Here is a 12,313-nt window from a genome sequence, read left to right on the forward strand (position 1 = left end):
TTATATTATATTATATTATATTATATTATATTATATTATATTATATTATATTATATTATATTATATTATATTATATTATATTATATTATATTATATTATATTATATTATATTATATTATATTATATTATATTATATTATATTATATTATATTATATTATATTATATTATATTATATTATATTATATTATTATGTTTGTATTTGGTGAATATTTTTATCACAGATTGGTTGCTTCAGTAGAAAAAATAGAAATGTGACTTATACAGAAGATAGATTCAGGTGCGTCACTGGTATAAATGTTCCCTTTATTGTATATGTAATGAATGTTTATGGTCACATGCATGTTTATTGCACATTGCAGGGAAATTTCCTTTAAGAAAGGTGATGCTGTCAACATCATCAGACAGATTGACAGTAACTGGTATGAGGGGGAACACAGAGGACGGATTGGGATTTTCCCCATCTCTTATGTTGAGGTAAATTTTAAATAACCTATTTTATTGAACTATATGCTTAATCACATTCCCTCTTGCTTTCTCACTATTTCTCTCATTTTCTCCTTCAGAAGGTGGCGTCTCCAGAGCGGAGGCAGCCTGTCAGGCCTCCTCCTCCGGCTCAAGTTCAAGAGATGGGAGAGGCAATAGCACGATACAACTTCAATGCTGACACTAACGTGGAGCTTTCTCTTAGAAAGGCAAGTGTAAAGCCCTATATCACACCCTACCATCTTTCAGTCTTCCCACCATGAATTGCATATTTTGCTGTTGTAGGGGGAGCGAGTGATCCTTCTAAGGAAGGTGGATCAGAATTGGTATGAAGGAAAGATTCCTGGTTCGAACAAGCAGGGCATTTTCCCAGTGTCCTATGTCGATGTGATCAAGGGCTCTCCTTCCAAGAGCCCCAGTCACCAAGGAGACACGCACACATACAGGGCACATAAGGTAAGTCTTTAGCACCAGTTTTGGACCGTCCACAAAGTTTTTGTCACATCCACAAAGTCTGTCCTATACGTCCAATAAGTTCATAAACCAGTCTCCCTGCTTTCTTTTTCCTTTGCTCAAGCACTATACAGAGTCCTCCCATTTGCAGTGTCTTGATTCTGCCACTAAGACACACCTTCAAACGGTCACTAGTGAATGGCTGTCTCTCACATTGGGTGCCTCCACCACTTACCCATCTTCCTGTGGCAGTTCAGTCCCACCCACCCCTCCTCCATTACCCAGCAATCTACACCACACTGGCCCCCAGTCCCCTGCTCCACTTGTGCGAAGGTTCACCGCACCAATAAACCTTTCCTCAGAATGCTCCCCTTTTCCTAGCCAAGGACCAATCACTTCAGAGTCTTCAAATATTTTGCTTTATTCCCATGAACGTCTCTACAGAGATAAACTGAGAGCAATAGATGTACCAGAAACATTCGGTTTACCAGTCAAACGGATTACAGACCATAATCAAGCTCTGTTAAGAATGGAAAGAAAGGGGCATGATGGTAAAAAGTTCTTAGAAGATATGTATTTAAAGGAGCAAAGCTTGAAACAAAACTATGACCCATCCAGGCTAATAAATGAACCTGATCCATATGGCGAACTTATGTCGATGTTTCTGAAAAATCAACTCTATGATGAACTTGAATTCCGATTGGCCAGTCGATCAAAAAACATGGCTAATCGAGAAGTATTACCTGAGAAGCCACTGTCCATCAGTGCAAGCCACAAATCAGAAAATATACTGGATAAACATCATGATATCTATGAGAAAAAGGCTGAGAAGCTGTTGTCAGTCATTTTGAATGAGAAAACAGAGATTTACAGTCCAGTAGCTGCGATAAAATGGGAGAAACTTCCTGAGTTGTACATAAATGAAGAGGATGATGAAACAAACAACAGATCAGGCTTGGAGACTGTTTCAAAAAAAGAGGTAGAACATGCAGTGTGACAAAAGCATGATAGCCTGGTGGTGTGAAAACTCTTATAACCTTAAGTTTAATGATAATTTTTTTAATTCTGAAAACTTTCAAAAACAAATTTACACAAACCATTATTTGCATGTTCATTGACTAAATTAAAGGGGCCATATTAAACATGTTTTTTTTTCTCTTTAAATTCCACATATGTATGCCCACTCCATGATTATAACGTTCTGTTATATTATAAGCATATGCTGCAGTAATTGTTGTCTGCTGCTTTAAAGGCTCAAGCACTTTAAAGATGGATTCTTATTGGCTGTCAATGTTTTTAAAGAAAATTATTTAATCTATATTGTTCTTCTGCTGTTATTCTTATAGCTGTGGTGTTGACTTCCCTATTCTTACAGAATTAGAAGGATTATTTTAACCTTAGTTATTGTTAAAGTTATTGTCCTGAACAGACTTGTAAATTATATAAGAAACAATGGCTCCCTTTCAGTCGGTCAGTCTCAACGTCACGTCGGATGACCAACGAAATTGGGATCTCGCTTAGAGGGACCAATCTACTTTGAGTGTAAACTAAACGAGCCAATGCACATTGGCATGCGATTATTGCATCCAGCTGCTGCTGATCACAGCGTGAGTATAAGTAGGCAGCAGATGCGGCGCATATTCAGCTTTTCGCTTCGGAGCCGAGCGATCACATCGTTCTGCTCCTGACTACTCTACTGAGAGAAGAAGACTGAACGAGTTCAACGCGCTCTTGGAGAGCTCTTCGTGTTGGCGGACGGCGCTTCAGTAGTGGTGGTTTCCCGTGTCGAGTGGGTTGCACACATTAGTCTGCACTACCCCCTGTTCGTGTTGCAGATGATCATCTCCCCTGTGTGCCTCAGCACGCTAAAAGAGCTTTTTCCCCTAAAAGAGCAAATTCGGGTGCGTCTTTCTAAAGACGACGTTGCTTAGCAAACTTGACGTTACGTCTTTTGATGATTGCAAGTGCACCAGGCCAAGGCACTGAGGCACTTGCACGAGGGTGGTCACGACCCGGAAGTTCGCAGAGAACTCCGCACCGCGGCGGACCTCGCGCCACGAGTGACGAAGGTTACGGCGCAGTCTCTGGGTCGTGCGATGTCCACTATGGTGGTCCGGGAGCGCCATTTCTGGCTGTGACTGGCTGACATGCGCGAGACGGACAAGACACGATTCTTGAACGCCCCCGCGTCCCAGGCTGGCCTTTCGGGTGACACGGTGGAGAGCTTGCCCAGCGGTTCTCCGCTGACCAAAGCAGACTGAGGCCATCAGGGGCATCCCTGCCATTTCCAAGAGGGTTACATTCACCTCCATTCTTCCATATGCACCTAAGGAATGTCCATATGTGTATTGCTTCCAAAACCTCCTTCGGGAAGGTTGGAGCTTCCGTAACGTCCCTGTTCCAACATCATGTCCCGTCGCCACAGCTCCTGTACCACCGCTGAGCGGCCGGGTCACCGGCTCGGCTCCTCAGCGAAAACCTGAATATGCGCTGCATCTGCTGCCTACTTATACTCACGCTGTGATCAGCAGCAGCTGGATGCAATAATCGCATGCCAATGTGCATTGGCTCGTTTAGTTTACACTTGAAGTAGATTGGTCCCTCTAAGCGAGATCCCAATTTCGTCGGTCATCCGACGTGACGTCTCCGTTCCCTCCTTCAGGGAACGAGGGTTACCATACATAACCGAGACGTTACTTTTGGGTTGCAGGTTTTAAGCAGGGTCCAGTATAGCTTGGAAAGGTTTACGAAAAGTTGTCTAGATCACAATTTTGCTTAAAAAAAGAATAGGGGGAAAAAGGTCTACTATTAGGAAACAATATTTACAGATTTTATATTTATTTTCATGGCAATAGAGCTTATTTTACCCCTCAATTTATCTTTGTCACAGTGTTTAATAGAGTCTCATTCTCATTATTGTAAAAAAAACAACAACAAAAAACAGGTGTTGATATGTAAACTGATGGTTACGTGGTAAAGATTTCTGAACAGATATATATAGTCAGCCTCAATCCTATTTCAAAAGATCAAGGAAAATCCTGTTTACTATGATATGGCCCCTTTAATAGTCTTTGTCACACTAGTCGTGTGTATAACTTTGACAATCTAGTTCAAAGTTGTGAAAGTTGTAGTTGAACAGCTCTGTCTTTCTCTTTGCCAGGCTGACTCCACCTCCAACACTCCATCTCTGTCATTCTCCACCTCCCCTATGCCTAATTCCTCCCTTACTCTCTCTTCCATTAGTTTTTCTCCACCACACATTGAATCATCTGCCTCTGCTGTTCACTATTCTCCACTGTCTTCTTCCAAAGTTTCTCCATGTCCTCCTCCTCCTTCTATTCCTCTTGCTTCATCTCTTCCTTTGGTTCCCTATTCCTCCTCTGTCCTCCAAACCTCAGTTGTTTCTTCTCCTTCAGACTCTCCTCTCCCTCCATTATCTCTCTCCACTCCTCCTCCTTCACCTCCTCTGTCTCCTCCAAACTCCCCAATCCCTCTTCCTCCACCTCCTTCATCGACTCTCAATATTCCTACTCCTTTGCTTTCTTCTTTCCTTTCTAACTATCAATCATCTCCTTCTCCACCTCCCTCATTTCTGCAACCCCTTCTTCCTTCTGTCCTCTCTCAGCTTTCCTCTCCTACTTCCACTCCTATTCTCTCAAATATCCCTTCCTCCCACTCTCCTTCTCCTTCCTCCTCTCCTCATCTCTCCCCAATCCCTCCATCTCCTCCTTCATCTCCTATTCCTTCTTTGCATCCTCCTCTTTATTCCTCCTGCCAGCCTCTTCTACCAACTATTCTGGCCTCTCCACCCTCCACTCCCTCTCCTCCTCCATCTTCTTCAGACCACATCCCATCTCCTCCCAGCTCTCCTTCACTCCTCACCTCTCCTCCTCCCTCCTCTGTGCCTGTAGTCTCCACTCAGCCCTCTATTCCTCCTCTCTCCCCACGTTCACAGCCTCGTTCTCCTAAGATTATGGTAAAAAAAAGAATGAACAAAACAATGTATTCAGGGCTGCTGTGTGGTGCATGTGATGTACAACCTGTAATGTTTTCAACATTAAACAAACATTAAAAGTAAGATCATATGAGAAACCTTGAACCCTCAGGGAAAAAACAAAAAAAGGCTTGTATTGCAGTAGAAGTATTAATTTGACACAATGACAAGGGTTTTAAGTAAGGTCTTAAAGGGCTAGTTGACCCCAAAATTAAAATTTATGCATCCTCATATTGTTCCAAACCACCAATAGAAATATCAAGCTGCCACGCTGTTCCTGATGAGCAGAGCCAAGCTGCGACATATGAACCTCTTTTATGGTGCATTTATGGTATTTTATGTTGCCATGCAAAATATATCCATACAATGTCGATTATCAATTGATTGATTTATTTATCTTTATTGACTGAAATTGGATATTTAATTGTGCATACTGAATTTAGGGCTGCCCCCTAATAGTCGACTAATCGTTAGTCGACCAGAAGAGGCTTGGTTGACCAAAATGTCATTAGTCGCTTAATCGCAGAAAAAAAAATCCACATTAGTGAAGTCACGCAGTTTGTGACGGACAGATCGTTAACAGCTAGTCTATGGTAATACAGTACATCAGGCAGGACATCCAAACGCTCGCCTATCATTCATCGACCTCAAATATGGCTTATCATCTGAAATATGTATTAGCAACTTTACATGGCCACTCAATCTACTGTTAACCTTGAAAAATGTGTGCTGTTGAAGTGTCTGTGCAGAGCGTGGAAGATGAACAGTAGCGCTCACTGCAGGACAGATGGAGGTGCCGGTGCATCACTTGCTCTTAAAATACTCCCTCATTTTTGGGCATACAGATAAGAGTAATCAATCTTTCAAATCTGTAAAGACTCTACGTTTATTTTTGTGCACTCACAATAACAACAAAATAATGTATATAAAATAACTTTTGTAAAATAATTAAAGCAAACAGGATGCGCTTTCTGCCGCCTCGGTCTCTGTGAACTTGAGCGTGAAACTCCGTGTATAAATGAAGTATATCTATAGAGAGTAAAATGTCTACTTTCAAATGAACCAATTCAAATGGAAACAAATATTCTCAGATTATGTATTCTGTGTGAAACGTATACAGGCGTATCACTACTGCGGAGAGGACGAATCAGTGTTGCCGACTTCATCTCTTAAGCCGAACACAAAGAAAGCACTAGTTTATCAAATTATTGAAATGTTAATGCAGTCTCTTTACTGTTTTTCCCTGACACATTCATAATCATTACTTCTGCGGTGAGCAATGGCAAGCTTTATGCGTTTGCTTGAGCACTTATTAGGCTATGTAGGCAATTAAAGGCTCATTATAATTATTTAAATGGTTTATTACAGTTTTTCTGAATTGCTAAAACACATTTATTGAAACCACCACTCATTTTCTCAAAACCTTAAACACAAATCCGAATACTCAAACTAAATTCACGAAACCTCTGACTCTTCCATCAAAATCAAACAATCGCTGCAAAACCATTTCACTTGCACTCAAAATCAAACGGTGCTCTCAGATCGCACACACATGAGTCAATAAAATAAACACTACAGAGCATTCATTAGACACTACAGAAAAAAATGGAGAACACAGCATCCAGAACATTACAGAAAAAAATATATTGTATTGAGTAAACATTTTTGCAATTCTGTAAAAAAGTATAGTAATTGCAACTGAGCAAGGTGATTATATTGTATGTACTGCAAGAATAGTATTGTGCTGAATATTGAATAATACTGAATGTTTGTATTGTATATATACAGCACTTGGATACTGCAAAAATACTGCAGTCCAACTGCAAAGGCCAAATAGGTCAAATAAAACTCTAAATGAATAGCATGTTACAGTACACTCAAATACTGTAAATTGTGCAGTTGTAAAATCACGATCAGTGAGAGATTCATTCTGTCTTAGCATCACGTCTTTGTGCTTGAGTCCGGCCTGAGGACTTTGTCCACATCACATGTAATGTTGTCTTTTTTGACAAAGAGAAAAAACCCTCTGGTCTGACAGATCCAGCCTTGATAACACTCTCTAAACCTTAAACCTATAGATTGTTTCCATCTATTGTTCATATCATAATTCAGTCACCTGTGCCACTTGTGCACTCTGAACTGGCTCATATTTTGTACAGTTGGTTTGATCACATCATTAGAAACAAGTGTGAACAATTTTGAATCGTTGTGTGTAAATGATGACAACTGTGCTTTAGTTGAGTTTAACTTTTGCCACTTGTGTTTAGCATTTTGCAGCAGAAATGCATCACAGTGTGATAAGTGTTTAAGTGAATGAGAATGTGTTTAGAGTTTTGCAAAAAGAGTGCATGAGATTTGCAAATAGAGCCTAACTGCCTGAACGTGTTTAAGGTTTAGCAGAAAGAGTGCTTTATTCGACAATTTGGTTTAAGCTAGTGATAATTTGGTTCAGAGATTGGGGTTTAGTGTTTTAGCAATTCAGAAAAACTGTAACAAACGTGCCATTAGTCGACTAATGCTTCAAATGAACGACTACTAGTCGGACCAGAAAAATCCTTAGTCGAGGGCAGCCCAAGAATTTAGAAAAATAATTTTGATGGCTAAATTCACTTGCAGCATTTAAAATGATTGTTTCATTCATGTTTATTTTTGATAAATTGATACAAAACAGTAAATAATTTTAAGATTAGCAATTTATTGGTAATCAGTCATAACATACAGTGACGTAATTACTGATTTATTTATTTTTTTTACTAAGTGACTGATTTTTCGGTATCAGACAGGATTTTAATATCTGTGCATCCTTGCTTTTCTGTCCCTATTAGATCTTAACAGCTAGTGGTTACTATGAATTTTTATTGCAAGATATATGAGTTTTTATATTCCTCATTCCATTATTTTAAATATGGCATGTATTAATAGTGTGAGTGAGAAGGGTGCGTTTTTATATGTATAACTATGTCTGTTATTTGCCCAAATTTGGACTGAAGTTATCATATCCCTAATAATTCAAGACTCTGGAATGACTAAACTAAAATCAAATTAACATTGGTATTGAGATTAAGACTGAGAATGAGGTTGTAAATAACACTGAGATGGATTTTGTATGAGCGTGCTGATCTCTGATTGGTTGCCTTGAATTTGATTCTTGCAGACAGTATATAGGCAGGAAGTGGTGGTTGAGGGTAAACCACCCCGTAGCCCCATTTCCACCAGGAGGCGCTGTGTATCTCCCTGTTTATCACCCAGTAGAGCAAGAAGGGTAGGATGGAGTGTGCTGTGACACTAGCAGCAGTGCAGACTGGCAAATTAAGTCCTTTCTAATCCCTTTTATAGTTCTCTGGTCGCATCATGGGTGGATTTCTTCTTTGTGTGTATTGTAACACAACAGGTCTTCTCTAAGCTCTGTGATGACGATGAAGACTCACAGAATGACATCCTGTGCCTGGATTTGGCATGTTATTCTGACACCTTAAAGTCTTATATGCACACCATACTGACACTTTCCTCTCTCTTTCTCTCAGAAAATTACGCAGGATTCTCAGCATTCAGGTGGTGACCCGTAAGTACACTTTTCAATTTTCCAGATACTTTTCACTTTTCATTGTATTTATTCACTGTCGGAACATAAACAGCACATTTAAAAAAGTATATTATTTTAATTTCACTTAAGCTTCCAAGCTGTGTACAACTATGTGTCTCGTAATGGGGATGAGCTGGAGCTGAAGGAGGGGGACGTTATTGATGTTATCGAGAAATGTGATGATGGCTGGTTTGTGGGTAAGTTTTTGTAGTTATTACAGCACCTCTGCAAATGGTATATACTTTTTTATTAATGAGACTACTCAATATGACTTATTAAATGAAATATGTGTACACTACAATTAAAATATTGGGCGTCAGTAAGATTTTTTAAAATAAATTAATACTGTTATTTAGCAAGGATGCATAAAATTGATAAAACTGTAAAAACTGATTTTAAAAAAAAGACTTTTATATTGTTACAAAACATATATTTCAAATAAATACTGTGCTTTTGAACTTTATATATTCATCAAAGAATCCTGTTTTTTTTTTTTAATGTTTCATGGTTTCCACTGAAGTATTAAGCAGCACAACTGTTGTCAACATTGATCATAATAATAAGTACTTGAGAACCAAATCAACATATTACTATGAAGTAGGATCATGTGACAATGAAGACTGGAGTAATGGCTTCTAAAACTTCGGCTTTGCCATCACAGGAATAAATTACATTTTAAAATATATTGAAATATAATAAAGGGCTAATTGAATAGAAATAACAGCTATTTTGAATTGTAGTAATTTTTCACAATATTACTAATTTTACTGTAGTTTTGATCAAATAAATGCTGCTTTGGTGAGTAAGTAATACAAGTGCATATAAGTGTTCTTAAATGATGCATGATAATGCAATTTGAACTTTAACTATTCAATAATGTTATTGACCAATCAGAGTCAAGTATCCCAAAGTGCCATGTAATTATAATAATGTACATTGTACATTGTTATCATGTTTTATGCATTATACACTGTAATCATGCTTTGCTGATAGTCCCTTTTTTACAGGTACTTCTCGGAGAACCAGGTTATTTGGAACGTTCCCAGGAAACTATGTTAAACCGCTTTAACAAAAAGGAAAAAATGGCACAAATATGGCCACTCAAGTGCCTACTGTGTAGGGCCAACAAGGCACTTCACCTTTGAGAAAGTGTGTGTGTCCATATGTGTGAGTGTGTTCACAACCACAACCGTTTTAGCTCTGTCATGTCCACACAGACAAACCACTGAAGTTTATTTCACTTTGAGCTCTTTGTTTTTGTGCCATCACAGAGTCTCCTTGCTGTTCCTTCATCTGCTATTCTGACAACAGCACATTCATTAATGTTTTTCCTGTTATATTGACATTTAGTTATTTTCCAGGATGCACTAGCTCAGTGTTAGTATGGTGAGGATTCAGGCAGTAGATCAGTATAAATGGTAGACACATGGAAAAGTGTGTCTGAGAAGAAACCTCAGGCATCAGTGTTCAACTGAGTGTGTGTATGTGTGTATTAAACAATACAAAGTTAATAGCAATAGAGACCACTGGTTATCGATGAGGATGGATAGTTTTATTAAAATGAGCTAAAGGTGAAATCATGGACAGTTATGAAATTGCTCATTCCCCGTGTGGCCAAAATAAATATGTGATAAGAACAGATGTGTTTAAATTTGTATAGGTAACAATACTTTAGCCATACAGAATTACAAAATAACTGTCATGGAGCAATTTTGCTATTGTTGAAGTGGCAATCATTCATATAGGATAATGTTCATATAATAATCAGTGCATTGTGGGTATTTGTATAAGTTGTCTTCAAAAGAAAGTGCATTGATATTCTGGAAAGTAAAGATGCTTTTATGGAATTTGGTAACAAATATTTGATTAGTGAACTTTTTTCCAATGTTTACTTGCGGATTTTATGAATGGACTGAGTTTTAGAATTGTAAAGCAGGTGTCATTGAACCACCTGACGTTAATACAGTAAAAAAAAAAACACAAGTAAATCAAGATTAAATCATGGCTTGTTTTAGTAATGAATTGCAACAATGTTACAACAACAAGGTGAGCCTGCTATGATGTTTAAATTTTTTATTTGTTAACCTAAATTAACTAATTTATCTAAAACGTTATCATTTCGATTTTTTTTGTTTGTTTGTTTTGAAAGTTTGATCTCTGATATAAAACTTAAATGATGTCATTTATCTGCCATGTTTCTCATGAGATTCACTCTTTTAAAATTGCATCATATAACGCAACAGAGAGAGCTGTTGGTCTTTGATAAATGTTTGTATGCTTGTCTGACGTTCAAAATGTTATGTTTATTTTTTCGAAGGATTTGTATATCAGTATTTTCTGCACTAAGTGTATCACTTGTTGTGTTCTCATCTGAAAGCATAACGCTTGTGTTGCATCGGCTTTTACAAGTATGTATATTCAGTATAAGGAAAAGTGTGTCTATGAATTTCACAGACAGCAGAGCAATCTTAAAGCACCTTAAACATTTATTAGTTCTATTATTTTTTCTTTAAAGTTGAAGTGTGTAAGAATGTGAGTAATAAAATATTGTCTCCTTTCGTAGCTTAATATGCAGGGACAACTAAGTAAACCATTCATTGGTTGAATAATTTATAGCTTTGTTAATTTGATTAACAATCAGTGGTTTGAGTTTGGGGAGGGGCTTTCTGTTTGCCTGACCAATGGCAGATGGGAAGTGTTTTGGAAACTAGTTTGAAAAAAGTTGCAATAATGTTTGATGACACAGAAATTACACACTTCCGCTTTAAATGTTTTAATCACACTTTGCATTTTCCAGCTTCACGGCTGTGTTTGCTGATTCTTAATATGTCCTTTTGTACACGAGTTTCACTTACATTATAAAGCCCTTCCTTTCTCACTTTTGGTTTCTTTCATCTGTTTAGTCCTTAATATTGCATCCCATGTGCCAAATTTATTCTTCAACTACTTTGGTGCAAAAAAGAAAGAAAATGTATGCAAAAAATAGGCAAAGAGCATTTTTTGGGGACTTATAAAGGACTTTCTTCAGCACAGGATGGAGACTGGTGCACACTCTAGTCAAATTGGAGTTGGGAGATTTTTGTCACTGTTTGCAAACTACTGTCCTCTACTAAAGACAGTGGATTTTTTGGAAGATATTTTTGCCTTTTTCCGTATAGCCTTTTGACTGAACAACATATAGTGTTATTTAATGTGTGTTCTTGATGAGCTGGTGAGCTTGAGAGAATCGAGTTTAACTGCTCACTTTCAAATAAAGACATTTCTCTCTCTCCCTTTCTTTCTTTCTTTCTTTCTTTCTTTCTTTCTTTCTTTCTTTCTTTCTTTCTCTATCTCTCTCTCTCTGTCTCTGGTCTTTTGTTTTGTTCTATATCCAATAAATTTGTGCTCAGTTATTTGAGCCTCTCTGTTTATCGTTGCCTCTGGTTCTGATATCTAAACACTGCGAGATTGTAATTTTTATATTCATTTCAAGTATTTTGCAACCTTTTTAGTTTTGTCTTTGCACCACAAAAAAAAAACCTGAAACAACAAAGCAATTGTTATTTGTAATAAAAACAACAGGCTTTCACAAAAAGATCATTTCACTATTTTACATTGAGTAGTTTTTACATGGCTTTCTTTCTTTCTTTCTTTCTTTCTTTCTTTCTCTATCTCTCTCTCTCTGTCTCTGGTCTTTTGTTTTGTTCTATATCCAATAAATTTGTGCTCAGTTATTTGAGCCTCTCTGTTTATCGTTGCCTCTGGTTCTGATATCTAAACACTGCGAGATTGTAATTTTTATATTCATTTCAAGTATTTT

At 37.7% G+C, this 12,313-nt stretch overlaps 1 protein-coding gene across 1 annotated transcript in view; it reads left to right on the forward strand.

Moving 5' to 3' along the window:
* The window catches only part of LOC107562741 (sorbin and SH3 domain-containing protein 2-like), a 35,367-nt gene extending 25,202 nt beyond the window's left edge, over positions 1 to 10,165 (forward strand). Inside the window, exons 20-25 of the mRNA XM_016247439.1 lie at positions 361 to 475; positions 565 to 693; positions 770 to 940; positions 8,456 to 8,493; positions 8,605 to 8,711; positions 9,522 to 10,165. Coding sequence (XP_016102925.1) covers positions 361 to 475; positions 565 to 693; positions 770 to 940; positions 8,456 to 8,493; positions 8,605 to 8,711; positions 9,522 to 9,583 — 622 coding nt within the window. The 3' untranslated portion in view covers positions 9,584 to 10,165. The remainder of the gene's footprint in view (positions 1 to 360; positions 476 to 564; positions 694 to 769; positions 941 to 8,455; positions 8,494 to 8,604; positions 8,712 to 9,521) is intronic.
* The last annotated feature ends 2,148 nt before the right edge of the window (positions 10,166 to 12,313 follow it).

This window comes from Sinocyclocheilus grahami, unplaced genomic scaffold, assembly GCF_001515645.1.
Source record: "Sinocyclocheilus grahami isolate Dianchi unplaced genomic scaffold, SAMN03320097.WGS_v1.1 scaffold836.1, whole genome shotgun sequence".
NCBI lineage: Eukaryota > Metazoa > Chordata > Actinopteri > Cypriniformes > Cyprinidae > Sinocyclocheilus > Sinocyclocheilus grahami.